Genomic DNA, 23976 nt, shown 5'->3' with positions numbered 1-23976 from the left:
GCAGATTACAGGAGCGTGAGATCGGCGTTTCTCAGCACGTGCCGATTCGTGCTCCTGGCGATCTCCCTTGCTTTCCACTTGCAGAGGTTGGGGCTGGCCATACGGATCACCTTCGGACCATAAGACGCACCCTCATTTCCCCCCCCCACTTTTGGGGGAAAAAAGTGCGTCTTATGGTCCGAAAAATACGGTAAATGTCAGCAGCAACTAATCAGGTTTCACAATGAAACACAAGATGATATAAGTCATGTTCAACAACTACTCCCAACTTTTGCCAATAAAATTTGAAAATCATGAACTGGAGATTAATAGTTATGACCACATCAAAGGATTAGCACGAAGGAGATATTATAAAAGAAATTTTGATACTAGGTTGAAGAGATTTGGAAAATCTCATGCTGTATTCAAGAGCAAATGCTTAACATAACACACCATGACAAGAATAAAAGCATAATAAGTATATGACCTAATAAAATGGTAGTCTCGTAGAAATTGCAAATGAGCTAGCCATATTGCATGATGAACAGATCAACAGTGGACAACAACAGCAATCCGTGACTGGATATTGACTGACATTTAAGAAAATGTATAGTACTCAATTTAAAGGTGTTGTAGACAGTATAGAGCAGGGGTGTCAAACTGTCGGCCCATGGGCCGGATGTGTCATGCGGAAGCCACGCCCACCCCATTACTGACAATGGCAAAACAGTCCCGATACGTCACGCGACATCATGTGACGTCGTGAGTTTGACATGTCTGGTATAGAGGATGGCCTTGATGAATAAAGGGAAGATCTCTTGCCAACGCAATAATCACATAAACAAGGCCTGAGCCCCTACCAAGTAAGATTTATGAAAAAGCTTCTAATAGCTCCCTTCCCATTCACGTAAAGGTAAGAAGAGAGGGAGGGAGGAAGTACATTCAGAGTTGCAAGATTCTACTACAGCTGTTCTAATAAAAGTAGTTTTAGGCCCACATAGTGTCTCTTTATTAGTCTGATCTATTTTATAGTGCTGATAGATTAAACTAGAAACAAATTGCAATGTGCTGAAGAAGTTGGAAAGCAGTTAAAGAGGTCTTCTTCCTGCAGTGGATTAATTTGGGCTGTTCATAGTACTGACAGATAAGCAGAAAAGCTTGATAGTTTGTTTACACACAGAACATCTACACAGCATGTAGCTTACTTTTTAGTCATTTAGGATACTCAATCATAATCAGGAAATGAATACTGAACTTCATAATTGATACTGGGTCATATATCAATAATGTAAATTTCTATTGGAAGAAATTTATTCAGGGAAACATCCAAGTAGAATCAAGCTAACAAGAGATCTGAATTATTATAATAGCCAAGAACCAGTTCCAATCACCTCTGCCACTGATTATGCTGACTGGGACTGATAGAACTTTGAATCCAACAGATCTGCGAGCTTTTCCACCTGCATTAACATTTCAGTCAATTTGAGTGGTTATTTTCATAAACAAAATCAATCTCAGCCTGAAGTTTTATGGAGCCAGAAAGTAAATAGATAATTAAAATGAAATTAATCTTCTTCCATGTGATGTTTTAAATTGATTTAGGCATATTTATTTATTTATTTTATTGGATTTGCATACCGCCCTATTCCCTTAGGACTCAGGGCGGTTTACAGGGCAGTTAAAACCATGAATACAAAAAATTAAAAACAATTAAAACAATTAAATTAAATTCAAGCCCCAAGAGTAATATCTCAAGGTTCTATAAATGCCAATGGACCCTTCTTGTTTAGAAGCTCACTCCTATGTTGTTTATAGTTTACATAAATTATTATTATTATTGTTATTATTTATTGAACTTATATACCGCCCTTCTCCCGTAGGACCCAGGGCAGTTCACAAGGCAATTAAAACAACATTACAATACAAAAAGTTAATAATTAAAATAGATTAAATTATCCTTGATTAAAAATCTAAAATAAATAGTTTGCTGCATAATGGTGCTCAAAACTAACTTGCCTAAAAAAAGCAAGACAGATTTGTATCACAATAGAATCCCCTTCCTACTTCAACCTATTAGGTTTAATATTGCTACAGTTTACTTAATTCCTAACTCATGAATAATTATTATTGATGAATTTTTTATTTCAATATATTTAGACTGAGGTACGCAGCTATAATATTTTTTCTTTCTCTTTTTAATGTTTAACTCAGCTTTACAACTTCTAACTTTCAGAATTAGAAACTGACACTTTGAAACTTTAAGGAATTATAGCAGAAGACCAGATATTACTATATGCAGTTGCTATGTTATAAATAAACAGAAATCATTATTCCTAATGTAATTTTATAATAAATAAACTTTATAAACTATCTGGTTATTCAATAATTTGAAAACTATCAGACTTCATGTCTGGTGATAGTATTAATTACAATCAGTTTAAGGAGTGGTATTTTAGGTTCTGTTCTTACTCCTTCTACCTCAGTAGAATTCACAGGATGGTTTTCCATCATTTTGAGGCAAATCTAAAGAGAATTTGTCCAGAATTCTTAGGGTATTTGGGTAAATAAATGTGATTAGGATGAACCCAGAATGACTTACATGTTTTCAATCATATTATTTTCAACAAGTATACAGGTTATTCAGCAAGTATCTATGAGAAAGGCATCCTCTCAGATAATCCTTGCACAAATTACATCTTGTTAAGAAAATTTTCAACTTAATTTGCTACGCATCCAGGCTTATCACTGAGCATTCATTTTAGATGTTTTGTAGAATTATAAATATTAATATACATCTAATATTAATAAAATGTAGTTAGTTAATTCCATTTTATTTATTCACATTATTTCACAAAAATATTAGATTGAGATAAACATTGACTATGAAAATAACCACTAACATTGGCTTCAAAATTGAACTCTTTGAACTTATTGACTCTATTGAAATCCTAGCAAGTACTGTAATACCTATTTATTTACTTTTAATACCTACATGTAATGCTGTAAGATATGAAAAACACTATGCTGCAAAATACAGATTTAATTCATTTAGCACTGAAAAAAATTACCTTATATTGTGAGACAACACCAATTAAAACTGGTATGTACATCCATTTGTAGGATGAACACTGTCTCTGCAATATTATTTATTTTGGATCAACTCTACATTCTTGGATCAACTCTACATCTCTTAACAACTTTCACAGAATGAAAAAAAACATGTAATTTTGACTTTTTTTCAAGCATTTTATTATTCAGTCTTTTCATCCATCTGGGAGGAATAATCTTGTTTTTGCAGGAAGGTGGTGAATTTTATATTGTTTTTTATATGACCTCTGGAATAATGAGCTTGAATGTAGGTTTACTTAAACTAGTTGAATGCTACTTTCAGTAATGTGAGATAGCTTTCTGTTATCTTATAATAAGGTTACCCAACAAAAAGATATTTTCTTATAATGGATTGAAAATAGGCAACAAAAGCTAAGGTACGTGTGTGTGTGTGTGTATAAGATAAAATGTAATGTAATATTATAATTTAAAATATTCTGGTTATGGACATAGGATTTTCATAGTTGCTTTAGTTTGTAAGTAAATCCAATAATTTTTTTCTATCTCCCTTTGATATTTCTTATGGTAAAGTATTTATATGGTTCTTATCTGCTTCCCTGAATAAAGGGAAATAAGATTTTCACGTTTACTCAGATGAAACACACACTATAAAAATTAATAAATACTGGCAAAATGAGTTTCCAACAAGAATCCCAAATCTTAACAGTATATCAGTTTTTGTTTGGTACCTTTCAATATTTTAAGGAAGCGCTGATTTCACTACATTAATATCTTCCACAAGAAACATAGCCGCCCTAATTCTAATTACAGTATTGAATATGGCTCATGTCTCACACAGCCAACTGAACTTTTTTTAAAAAACAACAAAAAACTAAATACTATATCCAAACTTTCCCCCAAATCATGTCACTCTTAAAAAAAATAATATATCAATAAGACACGTTTTATAACTTTTAAAATATTATTTCATTTGAAGTCAAAATGTGAACCTGTTTTAAGGATCCCATTTACTTATCTTATATCAACCACATACTCAATGGCATCCTCATAATAATATCAGCAGCACTTACTCATCATACTTGATATGATAAATAATATCTTCAGTATCCATATAATCTGTATAAGATGTGGAAGGTGTATTGTCCAAATTATTTGTATTTTCTCTAGAATGGTCTTGGCTCAAGTTTCCATTAGTCCTTTTGTAATTACTGCCACTCTTTCCTTGAGCTTTTCCATTTTTATGTCCTTTTGTTGCTCGAGTTACATTTTCTATATGAGCTTCGAACCAGGATCCAATAGTGACATCTCGGGCATCCACCAATTCATTTATCTAAAAATAAATTTGACATTTAGTGAATGTTACACTGTAGAAACAAACAACTAATGTGATGATGTTGAGCTTCTGTGCTAACTACATTTACACTTAAAATTTAATTCTAGTTTTGTCTGTACACTGCCTATATTGAAAGTTGTAAAAACAGATTTCATAAAGTAGGATAGTCCTTTTTTCTTCCCTATTGGAATTCCCCAAACCTCTGAAGCAGATCTGAAGTTGTGCAGAAAATGTGTGAAGACAAAGAAATGCTGTTGAATGCCACTTTAGCAGCAAACTATTGCCATTAAATCTGATAAATCTGATTGTCAGAAAATTGTTTTAAAACAGAAGTTGCACAGAAACCATACATTTAATTAAAATAGAAGTACTGGGCTATATAATATTCTTTTCACAGTATTATTCATTATCACCAATGATTTAATGTATCTGCAATTTTTTAATACAGGTATGCCCAACCTGTGGATTGCATTCAGCCATGGACAGCTAATAATGCTGCCTCACAAGATCATAAACTTTTAACATTATGTGTTTTTATAACTAATATTATTAGTTATATTTTATATGTGGCCCAAGACAATTTTTCTTCATTTTATGCAGCCCAGGCAAGCCAGACAGTTGGACACCCATTATATTTGTTGCCTCTATTTTAACTGGATGTTTCTAACTATTTACTGTTTTCCTAATATTAATATTTTTCTGTAGAATTCATCATACAATATTTAAATAATTGAATCAAGAATATTTTTCCCTCTTGCTATGTACCATATACACTTAATATTTTGCATATAATCTAAATATTTATTAAACTTGATAAAATATACTTTTAAATAACAAACGTTAAACAAACATTGCATAAAACAAGTCTTGCTGTGCACCCAAAATCATGAACTCAGCCACCACCACTGCACCAGCCTTTAACAACAGACTCCTCTCATGTAGTAAATGTTCATTTTAAAAAAATTTAGTTTCCTACATTTTGCTGAAAAATGCATTTAATATTTTTTAAAATATGCCCCTAAACCTATCCTAATTAAAGTCACATTACAGATACCAATTAATGTCATTCTTGCAGATTGCCATGAAAATAGTCAGATTAACTTCCTTAACTTTCTCCATACCCCAGATTGCCCAACCTCTGCAGCATATCTAGGAAAGCTACAGAAACAGAAAGAAATTGATTTGTAGTGATACATTCCACTGATGGAAGTATAAGTCTGTTTATATAGATACCCAATGATATCCATAGACAACATATTTTAAAATGAATAAAATACGGTTTAAAATATAGTATCGTAAACCAACGACCTAAAATATAGGTTTCCAAGATAAATTTTCAGGGACAGTGAAAGCAGTAAATTATATTCACTATCTGTGCTTAAAATCTGACCATAGTAAGTAATTTGAAAACAGAATAGAGACCAAACATTTTTATATTCGCATAATAAATTCTTTCATAACGAAGCCATACAATTTAATATTTTCCCTAAATCTTTCCAGGGGCTAAAATTGTGTTATTCTTTATATGTGGAAGAATTCAAGGGGGTGGTAGGACAAAAGCAGTTTTTCCTCTGTTGTAGCCTCCAGGCATGATCCTAAAGATGTTCCTAGCATCTTAGCATCCAATTAACTTTTTGCATGGTGATTAAGAACGTGTAATTCACAACTTAGAAATCCACAATTTAGATCAGATGGGCACAATTTATCAAGAAGAAAGGACACATTGATAAATTAAAATTTCTTGTGGGTCACGAGAAAGTATTTGGAGTCCTGATCAGCTGTTTGGTAGCCAGCAGTGATGAAACCATGGGAGGTGATGGCAGCAGTGAGCCCTGGAGGTATTCAGAAGCATGTCTTTCGTTGACAATGGCTATACATTTACTACTTTTTATAAAATATTTGTGAACCTTATGCAACACATGGACAGTGTGTTGTGCAGGCCTGGTCTACATGGTTGGAATCTGATAGGTTGGGTGACCGTCTATATTTGTCAAGCCCCATTTAGGGCAAATCCCATATAGCTACGTAGTGAAACTACATCAATTGCAGAAAGACATCTTTAATGCTAGCCAGCATAAAAATATAATCTTGTAAATTCCCAGGCAGATGCACACTACACAAATTAAGTCATAGTGTCTTTGAAATAACTCCTTCACAGCCTCCCCCCCTACCCCCAGATCTGGCCTGTGTTGCTTCTTCTCAAATAAACTGAAATCCTCCTCCCCTACCACCTTCCCACATTCATTCACATTTATTGTACATACCAAGAAATGTGTTGCAACTTGAAGTTGGAAAATCACTGAGAAGCAATCATATTAAGTACTAGGCCAAAATTTCAGTCTCTGCACTTATGTACAGAATAGCACACACAGAATCAACAGCCATTTCTTTTTATGTGGACATACTCTCCTTATTTCTCTCTCTCTCTCTCTCTCTCTCTCTCTCTCTCTCTCTCTCTCTCTCTCTCTCTCTGTGTGTGTGTGTGTGTGTGTGTGTGTGTGTGTACATGTGTACACATATATACACACATACACAAACATATTTTCCAGGAGGAGAAAGAAAAGTTCTCTTTCTTTCTACATGAAATGAGCTTATAATCGTTGTTCCTCTGCTGCCAACTGCAAAAAAAGAATTTAATGAATTAGCTGGGAAAGAAGGAAAAGCCATAGGGAAAAAAATGCTTAAAACTACTGTACTTCATCTATTATAACAAGAATATAGTGATTTTAAATAACTTTGTAGGAGGAAATGATACAAATAATCCCCTGCAGATTAACTAAAAAGTAAACCGGGACTATTTGGAAGTGATGATCCCAAGGCTTGAAGCAGGAGGCCACTTACATAGGTTCCATGGTCACATTTTTAAAAGATGAACTCAGAAAAGGTCTGCAAAGTGCTGCCATCTTCTAAGATTACATCTCTATATACTATCTCAAATAGAGATAAAAAATTTGACTTGAAACGAGAATAGAAACAAGGAGCGGTGGTTTAATATATAAACTATATGTGATAATTATAATTTTAAAAAGCGAAGACACTTTTGGAATCTTAAATGGGAAATTCAGGATTTGACAATGGAGAAATCCCAGAACTGAAAAGTCTCATGCATTTACATGCACATGCACTTACATAAACCCAGAGTTCTCACATCTGTAAATTTTCATTTCATAAAGCTGTTCTTCCTTTTTAAAAAAATACTTTTTGCACATATTTATATGAAATATAAAATTTGTCACTCCAATAAATAACCTCTAATCTAGATGTTACTAGATGCCACTGTTCCAAACGTTGGATTATTTTAATGCCTTTGAACTACAAAGTAGTTTATAAGCATTGACAGAAAAGATAGCTCTCAGAATCTGACCAATCATTACATTTGCAATTGTTAAAACACTAATTACTTTAAGGTATTTTCCATTTCCCCTGCACAGCCTTGTTTATACAGATTTTAAAAATGTTCCTATGCTGCAGAGGCACTTATAATTTCAAACAAATTATTGTTTAGGGAGTGGGAGAGGAAAATTGTTTGGATAGGTCACAAAAGTAAACTGGACCAAATGAACTTGAACTTTTCTTTCTCAGTAAATGAAATCTAGTACAATCATAAACCAATAATTATTATTATTATTAATAATAATAATAATAATAATAATAATAATAATAATAATAAATAACAACAACAACAATAACAATAATAAAGTTGGAAGGGACCTTGGAGGTCATCTAGTCCAACCCCCTGCTCAGGCAGAAAACTCTATACCATTTCAGAAAATGGCTGCCCAGTCTCTTCTTAAAAACTTCCAGTGTTGGAGCATTCCCATTACCAAGCTAAATGTTACTTTTCTAAAGGCTAACATAATTCTATATAAATATCATGAAAATAGATAGCATCCATTTTTATGATCCACTACCACAATGAAAATCACTTTCAGAAAAACTATTTACAGGCAAAAGAAGATATGATGGTCCTCTATACGAGGAAAGAGATATGAGGCAGAAACCTGATAAAAGGAAGGAATGGATTAAAGAAAAATCAGCCACGACAGAAGGACAAGCATACAACTGATAAGAAGGGAAGAGCAGGCTATAAAACCAATAGGTTCGAAAGAATAACCACACAAGGATAGTGTCTGTGTAATATAGATTCAAAATACACTCAGAGCTGAATTTATATATGAACTTGACCCTAACAAAAATACTGGGCCACATATAGTACTATTTTATAATTTAGAATGATGGGCCTTCTTGTTCCAGCTATTCTATATGCTCTTCTACTTTGTTCCTCTGAACCTGGACACTGTTCCATTTGCTTTATCCTCTACAGTATAGAGATGAAAGAATCAATGGAACAGAGGATGAGCTGGATGAAACTATCTTAAGGACTGAATCTGGTCATAATCCATTCGCTGGAACCACTAGATCATAAGCCTCACAAAACAAATAACACTTTTCTGGCATAAGATGAATGAGAGTTATGACCATACTTCAGTTACTGCATTCAAGTTAGAAGCATAGGTACAATGGCCTAAGAACCGAACTATTAACAATGCTTGAATTCCAGCTGCAGCAGTATGTATTTCAACAAATGTCTATGGTAACTGAATATTAAACAAGGCAAATAAAAAGGTTTTTATATTTTCAGCCACATCAAGCAGGACATGTGTTCACACAGAATACAGCTTATAAAAGCATGTCAGAAAACAGAAAAGTATTATTTAAAAAATTGTGTCACAATAAGAAATACCAAATTACAGTACTGTAATAAAAGAAGAAAATTCTCAATGATATATATCTATTAATTTTCAGAGATTCCATAACCATTATTTAAAAGATTTCCAACAGAAATCAGAAACCAAGAGTAAGCCAAGAAATAAACTGCCACATTCATAATTCATATTTTCCTGAGCCCTTGTAGTTACAGTTCAAGCTAAGGGAAAAAAAACATAGCTCCTTTAAGGACTACTGACAGGTACCTCAAGGGAGGCTACAACAGAATCAAAGTATCTTTGCATGATTTAGAATCCCAATACTACACACATCTAGCATTAACCATATGATTGAGTCTAAACAACCTGTGACCCACTGGGTAATTATTTCAGAGAAATATAATGAACACAGGCAGGCAAAAAAGCAGTGAGAGTAGAAACAACTTCCAATTTCTTGCTGATTTCACCACTGACTTTCCTTGTAGGAAACTAGAAGGGAGCATTAGAAATTATGATTATGTGATTGTGGCAGACAGCAGTGGCATGGCAGCACTGGGTCAACCACAACTTTGCCAAAATTTCAATCTCACCGATCTGGGATTTTGGATGCATTCCTTCAGTTAGCCCATTTGAGGAATGTTAATTCAATAACTGTTGCCTATGATGCACCGTTCCTACCAATTGGAGGTTACAGTTAACCAGCAGGCAAATGCACAGATATAGCATGGCATGATTTCTACTTAACGGTTTTATTATTGATTATGGCACAAGAATAGTTATTTTGAATTTTCTCTGATTTGGTCTTGCCTTCATATTTATCAATAAAAAATTATCATCTGTTCTTTTTAAAAGAAGAAATAGTTAACAATATTATACTAAATTGGAAATTATACCTAATCAGTTACATATTCTCTAAGGAAGCATTTTCACAATAAACTATGTAACAAAAACACTTTTCTGTAATACATTCAATCATAGGGCTAGTAGAGACTCAATAAAGCTGTGTTTAATCAACTGATTATAGGTCAACAGTTGTGTTTGAAAGTTTGACTTGTCTTATGAACATAGCTGTGATTATTACCTAGGAAGAAACAAAATCTAAAATTATAAGCTAGGTTAATGATCACATTTTTGAAGCCTAGTTCTGAAAAAAAAAGTTTTCAGTTTTGCAAAGCAAACATTTTACTGTTTCTTGTTGTCCTGTTGATACCCTAAACACGTTCTTGATAAACTTCCATAACAAAGAGATTCCTTGATAAAAAGTTTAATCTCAGTAAGCAGAACTGTTGGAAGGTACCTTAGAGGTCTTCTAATCCAACGCCCTGTTCAGGCAGGAAACCTTATACCAGGGGTGTCAAACTCAATTTCATTGAGGGCCACATCAGCATTGTGGTTGCCCTCGGGGGGGGGGGGCAGGTGGGCGTGGCCAGGGTGGGCGCAGCCTACTGGGTGGGCGTGGCTGGAGTGCATATGGCCTTCTGGGTGGGCATGGCCAGCTCTACATAATTGGCATCAAGGGTACCTATGGGGGCCTGGGCAGGAGTGGGACAGATCTGGGGGTCTCTGGGCAGAAGGAGGGTCTCTGGGCCAGGGCCAAGGCAGCGGGGGCCATTCCCTCACTGTTTCCAGGATGGCTTCGGGGGCCACACAAAACCACTTCGCGGGCCGGATCCGACCTCCAGGCCTTGTGTTTGACATGTCTGCCTTATACCATTTGAGACAAATGGCTGTCCAATCTCTTCTTAAACACCTCCAGTGTCGGAGCACCCACAACTTTTGGAGGCAAATCATTCCACTGATTAATTGTTCTAACTGTAAGGAAATTTCTCCTTAGTTCTAGGTTGGTTCTGTCCATGATTAATTTCCATCCATTGCTTCGTGTCCTACCTCAGGACAAGAATAGGAGAATAGATTGACTATTCCCTTAAATATTGGAACCTTGCTGTCATGTTACCCCCAGTCCTTCTTTTCATTAAACTAGACATACTAAATTCCTGCAACTGTTCTTTGTATGTTTTCGCCTCCAGTCCCCTAATCATCTTTCTTGCTCTTGTCTGCAATCTTTCTAGAGTTTCAACATCTTTTTTATATTTTGGTGACCAAAACTGGGTACAATGTTCTAAGTGTTACCAGGGCATTATAAAGTGGTAGTTACACTTCACATGATCTTGATTTTATCCCTCTGTTAAAGCAGCTTAGAACTGTGTTGACTGTTTAGCAGCTGAGACACTGCTGGCTCATGTTTAAGTGATTGTCATTTGAAAGTAAATGGATCCTTACTTAACCAGCATCATTTTGATATAAATTCTCCATCACTTCCCTCTTTTTAATAACTCATGGTTTCTCACTGTCAATCTACCTCAGCAAAAAGATCTTTGGTTTTTATTTGGTCAATGAGGTGTTTAGGACCAGGTACTGTATAAGTGGAATTTTAAAAAACCAGAACTGAAAAAGATTGTTAAAGGTCAAAAGCAAATGTTACTACTGTTCTGCTTCTTGTAAAAAAAATTAAAAAAAACTTTTCTGGATGAAGCAGTCACAATAGTGTACTAAGATATATTAGCATACATACTATGTATATGATAATAAATTAACTAAAGTGCTAATTAATGTTTCATCTCATTATAAAAATGCTAAGAAACTACATTGACTAGTTTACGGTTCTGGCTAAATATAGGGAAAAGGGAGTACAACGTCTGCAAGAATTCCACCAAGAGCTGCTCAGTCTAAAGAATAGCTTTTCTTCCTTTAACTAAAAAAATCTAGAAAGGGACACTGACATTGAAAAAATATATTAATTCAGTTTACGGATTCAGAAATAATACTGGTCATGGTTCAAATATAAGATCCATAAGCAAATGATTGTTTCCAATCAACTATTATGTTGAAATGCCAAGGGCAGATTTTAGTACTAAATGCAAATGCTGCTATTATTATTCATAATTTAAAATATGCACTGCAGAAAGATAGGAGGGAGAAAGAAGACCCTGTTATTTCTTTTTATTATTCCTTTGTTTTGTTTATTTAACAAAAATAAAAGCCTGCTAACAACATACATGAATAGCCAGTGTTTTAGAGTATTGATCTAGAACCAGGAAGGCCCATATTTAAATCCATTCTTTCAACATGGAAACTCTCTCAGCCCAACTTACCTCTTCAGGTTTCTGTGGGTTAAATGGAGAATGCAATATTAACTCACCTTTAGCCCCTAAAGAAAATGTAGGATAGAAATCTAATTATTTTTAATTAATCAATTAAAGTGAGACAGTTTGATGCAGTAGGTAAGGCACCAGGATAGAAAATGGGAAACTATGAGTTCTAGTCCTGCCTCAGGTACAAAGTCAGCTAGGTGACTATGATCCAATCACTCTCTCTTAGCCTTAGGAAGAAGGCAATGGTAAACTATTTCCTAAATCTTGTCAAAAAGAATTGCAGGAACTTGTCCAGGCAGTTACCAGGAATCTAGATTGACTTGAAGGCACCCAAAATTATAATAGTTATTATTATTAAAATCTTTCCCAAATTTATTCCAATGTAATATACTATTGCCCCATAATTTTCACCCAGCAGACTTTAATTCTAGAATCATGGCACCTTTAGTCCAATATACAGTATATAAAAGTAGACAGTTTAAAAAGGCTGAATAAAATGTCTGGCCAATTCGTATTTCTGATTACAGAAATTGCCTCCATCTGATATCTTCTCCTGTGTTATATTTTTTTTTTAAATTCCATTTATATCCCGCCCTTCTCCGAAGACTCAGGGCGGCTTACAAGCTTAGCAGCTATTTGCCTAGCTGCTAGCACAACCAGCCACTTTATTCTAGAGAGCCCTAAGCTTCGAAAAAATATGAAGCTAGAGACTGCTGTGGAGAGGAGGGGATGGCTAAGTTGCTTTTCCACTAGCATTTCTCTCTTCTAGCTACCAGATTTTTTTTTTAATCCCATTTATATCCCGCCCTTCTCCGAAGACTCAGGGCGGCTTACAATCTAAGAAGCACAAATCAATGTGCTTAGCAATAGCCTTCATTCTATGTATATGCCTGCTTATTAGGGCTTTCGGCCCCCCCCAAGCGGCATTTTTACAAAGTCAGCTTATTGCCCCCAACAATCTGGGTCCTCATTTTACCTACCTCAGAAGGATGGAAGGCTGAGTCAACCTTGAGCCTGGTGGGACTCAAACCTGCACTAATTGCAGGCAGCTGGTGTTACTTAAGGAGGCATTAGCCCACTGCTCCACCAAGGCTCTAAAACCAAGATTTAAAATAGAAAAATCATTATAGTATATTTCCTGTTCTACAACAGGCATTCAATACATAGTCCTTATTTTTACAAGATGAATTCACAATCATCTTGGAAATATAACTGGGAGTCACAGTCAAGATTAAAAAATAAAACAAATACCTTGTATTCACCAATGCCAGGATCTATAAGAAACGAGCGAGCTGATGTAGATGGCAAACTCGAGGATCCACTGTTCACTCCTTGTTTGATTTTATTCTTACAGTTGGTAACCGCACAGGGACCGGGCTTTCCATCTTTTTTATTCAAAATTGTAGAAGGAACATCAGACTCTGAGCGTATCAAAAGCTGAACTATATCATTCAGTCCAACATTATAATCAAATAAGGTATGGCCATCTTCAAGCTATTAAAAAAATGCAACAAAAAAATCCATCAGAAAAATATATATTAAAAGAAATCAATATAGTATAAAAATATGAAAATGAAAAACAGAAAAAGCTTGCATGAAAATTATATTTATGATATACAGAATAACTGGTATTAATAACATATTATCTTTGGTTTTTAGGGGATTTAGAACTCTCAGTGAAAAGGTGAAAAGGCCTCTCGTTTGTGGAGTTCCTCAGGGGTCGGTCCTCTCGCCTCTCCTGTTCAACATCTATATAAAGCCACTGGGTGAGATCATTCATGGTTTTGGGGTTGGGTATCATCAGTATGCTGATGATACCCAGCTCTTCAATCTCTACCCCAAACCACCCCAGTGATGCCCTCGATGTGATGTCCCGTTGCCTGGAGGCGGTTTGGGTCTGGATGGGGAGGAACAGGCTTCGGCTCAATCCCGACAAGACTGAGTGGTTGTGCGTGCCGGCATCTCGGGAATTTCAGGTTATTCCATCTTTAACCATGGGGGGGTGAGTTATTAACCCACCCCGTAGATAGGGCTCGCAACTTGGGTGTCCTCCTGGATTCACAGCTAAATTTGGAAGATCATATAGGAGCTGTGACCAGGTGGGCTTTTGCCCAGGTTCGCCTGGTGCACCAGTTGTGACCCTATCTGGACCAGGATGCCCTGTGTACAGTCACTCATGCGCTCGTGACCTCTCGTATAGACTACTGCAATGCTCTGTACATGGGGCTGCCCTTGAGGACCACTCGGAGGCTTCAACTGGTGCAGAATGCGGCCGCGCGAGTTGTGATGGGGGTCTCCCAATACTCCCATGTAACACCTCTACTCTGTGAGCTGCATTGGCTTCCAGTTGCCCTCCGGGTGAGATTCAAGGTGCTGGTGATTACCTATAAAGCCTTAAATGGCATGGGTCCGGATTACTTACGGGAGCACCTGCTGCCGGCGTCTACTTCCCTTCGTCCTGTGCGCTCCCACAGAGAGGGCCTCCTCAGGGTGCCGCCGGTCAGAGAGTGCCGGCTGGCGGCCCCCAGGGGGAGAGCATTCTCTGTGGGCGCGCCAGCCCTTTGGAATCAATTACCGGTTGAGCTCCAGATGGCTCCTGACCTTCGCTCTTTCCGCCGTGATCTGAAAACTTACCTATTTGAACAAGCCGGCCTGGTCTAATGGGTTTGGGGTATTTTATTTAGTATTTCTAATTATTTATTGTAATGGGCTAGCTCTATTTAATTTTATTTTTAACTTTTGTATATTGTATTTTTATTATATTTTTATTGCCCTGTACACCGCCCTGAGTCCTTCGGGAGAAGGGCGGTATAGAAATTAAATAAAATAAATAAATAAATAAATAAAATGCCATAATATACTAATTTATTTAGTATATTTCTATTTCTATTTTCCAACTAAATGAATATAAGACAAAATTCTCCTTCCCTTTACATGGAAACTTTCCACACCATTCCAGAGAGTTATTTAATATCCAAAATAGTTTTTCAGGCTCTATGGAAGTAAGTAGCAAAAACTGTCTACCACTACTTTCTCCAACAGAAGAAACATCAAAGTACTCTTCAAGAGAAGTTTGGAGCTAAGAATCAGATTAGCATTGGATTTAACTACTTCTTAGTTAAAAAAAGACACTAGAAAAGGATCTAGTCATGTGATTTAATTTCTGGAAAAGCACTCAAAAGAAACTCTATTTATAGGCAGAGGTTTGTCCTCCAATGTTTGAAGATGTTACCTAGTTTGGTAACGAAACGTCCAGAAGGCAAGCAGGAAGCTTGGAGGACAAACCTCTGCCTAAATCTTTACAATCCAAGCCATGAACATTCTCTACAATTTCTAACTCTATTTATGCTAATAATTCAATAAGTAAGAAGTGGTAGAACTCCAAATAAAATGCAATCTGTTAATTCACTACTTCCTTCCTGTTAGAAGGAAAATACAGAAACAAAGAGATGGGACAGTAATCCCATATATAGATACTTAATGCGGATAAACTTTCTAAATCCCATTCTCTACTTTAGTCTTCTATGACCATGTGCCACTCATATGTGTTGTGAGTTCAAGTCAACTTTTTTGAAATTACAGTATGATCTTAGTATAATTACAGGAAGCCAGGTTGGGGAAGGTATTTTTCCTTATCTTATTGATAAGGGGTCCCAGACTGTATTAATTTACTTCATCTATTATCATACAAGAATGTAAGTTCCATTCAGGCTTTCAAAATTTATCAATACAATTAGGGGAAGAAAAAAGCAAAAACGTAGCTCTGCTTTCTCAATGTCCTCTTTATATTCAACATGAATTTCTGAAGCAGAGAATCTTCATGCCATAATTTCCAGGTAATAGCACTTATATACCACTTCAAAGTGCTTTGCAGCCTTCTCTAAGCGGTTTACAGAATCAACATATTGCCCTCAACAATCTGGATCCTCATTTTACTGGTGAGACTCGAACTGCCAGTAGTCAGCAGAATTAGCATGCAAGACTGCATTCTAACCACAGTGTCACCATGGTCAATGTTGCCACCATGGTCAACGTTGCCACAACTATTTTTAATAGTTACAAATAAAAATGAATACTTGTTAATTGAAGATAAATTTGGCATTTAACTAAAAGTAAAATTATGAAGTATGTGAATTCTCTTATCTTCATTATAACAATATGTAATTTAATAACAGTATTAAATAAGAAAGCAGAAAACTGCTATTTATTTTTTTCTTAGTCCTAAAAATCAACTTTCAGAACTTGAAATAAAAATAAAAAACAGTCATCTCATGTTTCTCTTGCTTCACCATTCAAATCTTGTTTTTTTCCTCCCAGAAATCAGCAAGTACATTCTTAGGACAAGAAATTTTATAACATAATCAAATAATTCAGCAAGTTTGATTTAGTTCAGTAATATATATACTTAGGGTTCCTCCCAAGTGGCATAGCTTCAAACTACTCATGAAAACTTTGGTTTAAGGTTGCCATACTATATTAACAAATGTGACACAAAGTTTTCTTCCAGCTGGAACAAGATAGAATGGAAACAAACATGTCTGGATGATATGAAAAATTCAAAAAACAAAATTAAGATTAAAACCAGAGGTGGGCAATTTGGTACTCTTACAGAAGGATCCTCTAGGCATAATATACCATAAGCAAGGATGGCCAAGCTTTGAAAATACACTTATTGCAAAAAATAATCCAGTGCTGTAATAATTCAATTAAATTTCTAGCCACAATCACGGTGTTGTAGTATAAGCTTCTGTTTTACATGTACTTGCAGAGAAATTAAACTATCTGAGCTTTCTGAATATCTGAAGCAGGTTTCCAGGTATGGCTTTACAGAAAAAAGAATCATATATCCTATGAACAACATGATATGTGAACCCTATAAAGTGTAATTTATTTCACTATCCATCTAGCATGCTGAAACTACAAAAGAATCTGTTGCAAGCTAATCATTAGAAGCTAAGAAATTAAATAATAAAAAATTTTCTCCCTGTCATCAAGAGGATGAGGTAGCAGAGAATGTCTAAGAATAATCCTAAATATTGATACAGTAATAAAGATTATGCATATTAAGAATCATAGAATAGGAGGCATTTCTATTTAGAAGTTAATAGTAGTAACTATTCAAAAGGAAGAACCCGGAGCTTTCCTTTGTGGGAGAACCATGGGCAGCAAGACAGATAAATAATTTCAACTTAAAAAATGGTATCCTCTTCTACACTAATGCAATAGTGGAAAAAGAAAACATTTGCAAAGAGAAAACTCACAAACACACAGTGATGATGGTGAAGCAAATATATTATCACTGCAGATCAAGAGCTGCTTATAAATGAGATGTAGCTGTTGTCTGGAAAACTGAAAATTCACAATTTTGTAGATTAAAAAAAATGAAATGCCATGTTTGTATTCTCCTATCAGGACTAGTGAAAGAAATCTCGTTTTCATTACTGAATGCAGAGTGCAGGCAACCATATATACCAAGATCAATATAATTGGTACCCTATTTTCAGTAGTCATTTACTGTAATTTTATATAATAATGAAAAGATATTGTATGAATCATACCCTCATAAACAAGAATGCAGACTGAACAAATTTTGATGTGATATTCCAATTCTGAACTTTTACAAATTGGCTGGGTCACACACCTTGCTAAATCAGGGCTTTTCAAACTATGGGTCACAACCAGAGGGGACCATAAACAAATCTAAAAAGGTATGTACTACTTCTTACTGTCTGCATTCAGGCAGCCTTCACACCAAGCTGCCAATGCTAGACTGAGCTGGGCACAGGATCCAAACACTCTCCTCCAAAGGTTTTCCATTCACGATTCCTGAAACCACCCTAATATGCTCACAAGCATTAGCAAGACATCATGGCTAAAATTAAGTTCCTTTGTCTGGTATTGCTTTTTCCGTTCCAAGGGAAGCTTTTCCGGAGCTTCTTCCTGAGGAGCATCATGCTGGTTCCAGGTGCTGGTTCCAGAAAAAGGGAGAAAACTTAATCACAAGCACAATTTCTCTAGGTTTGGGGGGAAAAACCTACCCTGGCTACAACACTCAAAAAAACAATGTCTCCAGGCTTGGAAAGAAACCAAGCCTAAGCTTGACGATCTGACTGGTTCCCATGAGGGCAGATTCCCAGTCCTGCCACAGAAGAGAAGGCAGTTACCAGTTGGCCAATTCCAATAACAGCTACAACCACAAGAAGCAAGGAACCTATATTTTCCTGAAGAAACCACCTTGCAAATCTTGCTTGTTCACAACACATCTGGCCATAGCAGACTGCTTCAGAGTAACCTTTTCTACGGTTCTAACGTCCAAGGGCAGCCAAGCTGGGCAAGATGAAAGCTGACTGAGTGTCTTCCTGTGATTAGGCCCTAGATACCAAGTAGACACAGGATGAAGTTGCTGTTTGTGCAAGGCTTCTCATCCAGCAATCAGATTTCCTAGGGTAACTTTTCAAATATGGGGCGTATGTCTTTTTTGCCCAAAATGGCACCTGAGGCTGAAACATTCATGATATAGCTGCATTGACAGAAAAAGGAAGAAGCAAAGGCCTCCACTGTCAGTCGGAACTTGCTTCTTCAACATTTGTTTCACTAATTATTCTCTTGTTTCTCTCTCTTCCCCCTACCCTCAGGCAGGAGCTGGGGCTGAAATCCCACCCTTCATACCGATAGTATAGCTATTCCTTGACCTATGACCAGTTGCTTAGCGACCATCCAAAATACTCTCATAAATTATTTTACAGCTTGACAAACTTGAAACCTCCCGACTCTAAGCCATCATAGTTTGCCTAGAGATCTTAGAATTCATAGTCACATTATTTTATGAATGACAATTTACTGCATAGTACAAATGGATGAATTTAATGACTTTACACACACAACACATTGTGGTTTAGCCTACTATTCACATGAACTAGGAAATATAGTCAATTTATTTAGACAAGAGGCTAATCTCTATATTCTCTAGCCATACTTTGTTCTTGATACCAATTTTAAGATTTTCCAATGCCCTAAAATGCTGCCACACATAAGCAATGTTATATCACAATATACTTTATTACTACTAGGAAGTTTCAAATCTTAATTATGCAATATTGCAAGTTTTAGAAAAGTATTTCTATATGTTATGCATTCATTATGTGTGCAGCAGTTTCCATTCTTAAGCATGCTTTCTGGTCTACTGTGCTCTACACATAATAATATATGGAGATTTATCAACCAGTCTTATGTGTGATTATTTAGTACACAAAATTAAATAAGCACTTTGTGTGATAAACTTTTAAGTATATGATAGAAGGCCATATGAATTGTTATCCAAAATATTTCCAGCCTTACCCTAGCTGGGGGGCCCCCGAAAGCCCTAATAAGCAAGCATATACATAGAATGAAGGCTATTGCTAACCACATTGATTTGTGCTAGACTGTAAGCCGCCCTGAGTCTTCGGAGAAGGGCGGGAGTGAGTGCTGAGCTTGAACTTTTTGTTTACACTTGCATATATTAATTCAAGATGTTGGCCCCCCAATATATAGGATGATAAATGCTGTGATAGTTTGGGTTATTAACCTGGGATAGGCAAATGTGTTTATTTCATTGTGCTAGGTTAGGATTGTGTTCTGTTACAGACTATGACCAAAGCCCCCACATCTCATATCCTCTAGGTGTGTTGGACTTTTAACTACAGCAGCATAGCCACTTAGAAAGCACCAGAAATATTGATTTGCTGTTTGCTTGTAAGCAGAAACAAAAACATAAGTTATATAAATCAGTGAAAATATTGATATTATAATTTAATGAATTTTGCTGCCACAATCACTAAAGGAAATCTAGATGGTATAGATGTAATATTGACCATTCTAAGTAATAGCCATGGTTTTTGTTGTAATAAATTAACGAAGCCATGGTTTTGATTACACACTCAAAATGCTGCTATATTATTTAATTCTGGATTAAAGAAAACAAATAGCTTTACCTATTTATCCTATCCCATATGTTCATTCCGCCGGGACCTGAAGACCTGGCTCTTCGAGCTCTCTGGCCCAGGCTGAGAATTTTAATTTTAATTTTAATTGGGTTTTTTTTACTTTTTCAGGGACTGTTGTAATTATTTTTAATTGTTTTTAACTTTTGTATTTCTTGTTTTAAATACCCTGTAAACCGCCCTGAGTCCTTCGGGAAAGGGCGGTATATAAATCCAATTAAATAAAAATAAAATAAATAAATATGTATTAACAACAGGCAGTTTCCTTATACTTTTAGTCAGTCATCACAATAAAATATCAGGGCAATACACGAGATACCAGACAAGTTGTAACAGAACACAATCCTAACCTAGCACAATGAAATAAACACATTTGCCTATCCCAGGTTAATAACCCAAACTATCACAGCATTTATCATCCTATATATTGGGGGGCCAACATCTTAAATTAATATATCCAAGTGTAAACAAAAAGTTCAAGCTCAGCACTCACAAAAGATGTGCAAAACAGGACATGGCGGATTACTTGCCATCAAGCCAATGCCAATTCTTAGTGACCCCAGACATATTCTTTAGGATGGAACAGGAGATCACACTCCAGTTAAAAATCTAGTGCAGGTAGTCCTCAATTTACAATCCTAACTGAGCCCATTTCCACTGCTAAGCAGGACAGTTAAGTGAGTTTTTCCCCATTATACAACCTTCCTTGCCAGAGTTTGTTAGGTGAATCCTGTGCTTATTAGTAAGCATGGCTGTTAATTGAATCTTGACTTCCCCATTGACTTTGCTTGTCGGAAGATCAAAAAAAGAGGATCACATGCCCCCCCCAGGACACTATACATGCAAGCTGCCAAGCATCTGAATTTTTGATCGAGTGACCACGGGAATGCTGCAATGGTCATAAGTGTCATTTCCAACTGTTACTAAACAAATGGGGGGGGGGGTAAGTCGAGGATTACCTGTACAGTCACTGGAAGAAAAAGCTCCACTTAACATCAGCAGAAGAGAAACTGAAGAGTCTCTTGTTGCGAGTGAAGGAGGAGAGTGCAAAAGTTGGGTTCAAACTAAACATTAAGAAAACCAAGATCATGGCATCCGGCCCTCTTAATTCCTGGCAAATAGATGGGGAAGAAATGGAGGTAGTGACAGATTTTATTTTCCTGGGCTCCAAGATCACTGCAGATGGGGACTGTAGTCAAGAAATTAAAAGACGCTTGCTCCTGGGGAGGAAAGCCATGGCAAATCTAGACAGCACACTAAAAAGCAGAGACATCACCCTGCCAACAAAAGTGCGTATAGTCAAGGCTATGGTCTTCCCAGTTGCAATGTATGGCAGTGAAAGTTGGACCATAAGAAAGGCTGAGCGCCAAAGAATTGAGGCCTTTGAACTATGGTGCTGGAGAAGACTCCTGCGAGTCCCTTGGATTGCAAGGCGATCAAACCGGTCAGTCCTAGAGGAGATCAACCCTGACTGCTCTTTAGAAGGCCAGATCCTGAAGCTAAAACTCAAATACTTTGGCCACCTAATGAGAAGGAAGGACTCACTGGAGAAGAGCCTAATGCTGGGAAAAGTTGAGGGCAAGAGAAGAAGGGGACGACAGAGAATGAGGTGGTTGGATGGAGTTACTGAAGCAGTACGCGTGAGCTTAAATGGACTCCAGAAGATGGTAGAGGACAGGAAAGCCTGGAGGAACGTTGTCCATAGGGTCGCGATGGGTCGGACACGACTTCGCAACTAACAACAACAACATCAGCAGAGCTGGCTAGCAGTTTTCCCACCAGAATGATGGGGGGGGGGGGGGAAGAAAGGGAGAATAAAAGAAACGGAGAGCAGAGAACCGAGAGAGGTGAGGACGATACGAACTTCCTCCGGGCAGCCGCCGCTTCCCTGAAGCAGCAGCAGCAGCAGCAGCAGCAACAGGAGCAACAGGAGCAGCTGAGGGGAGCGCGCGAGACCAGCGCCAGGAGACCGTTGGAAGCACCGGAAGTAGGCGCGCGGCGCAAGAGAGGCTGCTCGCGCCACCGGCCTCTTCTCGTCCCCGCGCGCCCAGCTTCCCGGGAGTCCCGCGTAAGGGCTCCCCATTCCCCGGTCTTGAGGGAAACCGCTAGCGGATGAGGGGATGCCTCGCGCGTGACGGGGAGAGGGAGGAGGGGAGGAACGGAACGAAGCCGCCGCCGCCCCTTTCCTCGGCACAATGGCATCTCCGCCTGCTTCCTTCCCCTCAAACCAGGGGTCGGCAACCTCGGCTCTTTTATGACTCGTGGACTTCAACTCCCAGAATTCCTGAGCCAGCATAGCTGGCTCAGGAATTCTGGGAGTTGAAGTCCACGAGTCATAAAAGAGCCGAGGTTGCCGACCCCTGCCTTAGACGGTGGTAAAGAAAACCCTTCGAACGAAGAGGAGGGGCAGCAGCGGGGCGGCAATTAAAGCCGCAGGCAAGGCACAGTTGGGAGGCCGGGGAGAGGGAGTGTCTGTCGCGGCTACCTCACCTGTTTGCCCCGGTAGAAAAGGCGCTGCCGGTCAGGGCTTACACGAAAGCTTTCCTGGATCTTTTCGCGCAGACTTTCGATCTTGGTCAGCCGGCTGAGGTCGTCGATAGTCCGGGTCTGGGCACCATCGATGGTCCGCACCTGGATCCACATGGCGCGCTCCCGAAGGAGACAATCAGGAGGAGCGGGAGCTTCCCGCCTCTGGATTTTTCCACTTGGCGAAGCGAGGGTGGCGATGAAGAGCTGCTGCCTGAATCTCGAAGAAAGACCGCCGCGGTGCGAGCCGCTTCTGCTACCCGCCGGCCTTCCTCTTCTCCGGCGCGCCAGCAGTCTCGGCTCCTCCTAGGCTCGTCCGCCGATCCCACCCGCCCCGCTCGCGACCAACCAGCAGCAACGACTCTCTCGAGCCACCCCAGAACGGCGGCAAACCCTGTCACGGCTTAGTTGGGAACTGCCGGCTCGCCTAAGCTAACGGGCGCCGGCGGGAAGCCATGTCCTAAACCCGGAGGACTGTTTACCAAAGCGCCGCTGCTCTCACATGGAGGTCACGGCGCCAACGCTGATCTCGCGAGAGAAGCCCGGACCACCACAAACCGCCGCCATCCACGCCCCCCCCCCCACCCTTGCCGCGACCTTAAAGAGACAATAACGGCAGGCGGGGAAATGGGAGGCTTGGAGGCGGCGTTTCACGTGCTCAAATCCCTCTTCGCGCCTCTCCAAACACGCCCGGCCCAGCGCCACGCCCCTTGCGCGCCACCTCGAGGCGCCAGATCGGAGGTCCGTTGCCTGATGTTCGTGGCAGAATTGGGAGGTTGCGCAGCTCCGCTGCCTTGCCTCAGTCTTGTCTCCGTGGGTTCCCGCCGCCGTAATCGAATCATGATTTGCAATCTAGTAAACAGTAAACATCCTTACCTCTAAGTTGGCATTTCTTGCGGCGGGGGGAGGGGAGAGGGAAGCGGCACTGAGTTCAGGGAAACGCTCTTCATCACTTGTTTATCTTTCTTGGCGTGGCGATCCATTTTTTACACACACACACACACACACACACACACACACGCGTCGGAGTGGATCAGCTTGTGTATCTGATCAGTGGATGCGGACAGCACAAATATTGCAGTCAACATTTACTGTTCTTAGCATAAAAACCCGGACCATCCGGATTTTACATGGAATAGTACCGAAACCTGCGTTATGTTACAGATGACGTTTGTGTCCACAAACCCACATTTCGCAGCACAGAACGTATCTTGAGACACGTCCCGTTA

General features: G+C 38.3%; 1 protein-coding gene across 6 annotated transcripts in view; it reads right to left on the bottom strand.

The window, feature by feature from the left end:
* The window catches only part of UHRF2 (ubiquitin like with PHD and ring finger domains 2), a 65923-nt gene extending 42356 nt beyond the window's left edge, over window positions 1-23567 (bottom strand). For 5 of the 6 annotated variants that reach the window (XR_014025555.1, XR_014025556.1, XR_014025557.1 and 2 more), the window contains exons 1-3: window positions 22712-23567; window positions 13491-13733; window positions 4119-4378 (exon numbers count right to left, since the gene is read on the bottom strand). Coding sequence is in view for 3 of the 6 variants with exons in the window: in XM_081320854.1 (XP_081176980.1) it covers window positions 4119-4378; window positions 13491-13733; window positions 22712-22864 (656 nt within the window). In the remaining 3 variants the exon portion in view is untranslated. The remainder of the gene's footprint in view (window positions 1-4118; window positions 4379-13490; window positions 13734-22711) is intronic. The other variant, XM_081320856.1, reaches the window with a different exon arrangement.
* Window positions 23568-23976: the final 409 nt, after the last annotated feature.

This window comes from Vipera berus (genome assembly GCF_964194415.1).
Source record: "Vipera berus genome assembly, chromosome: 2".
NCBI classification, from domain to species: Eukaryota; Metazoa; Chordata; class Lepidosauria; order Squamata; family Viperidae; genus Vipera; species Vipera berus.
This window is presented reverse-complemented; position numbering and strand designations above follow the sequence as displayed.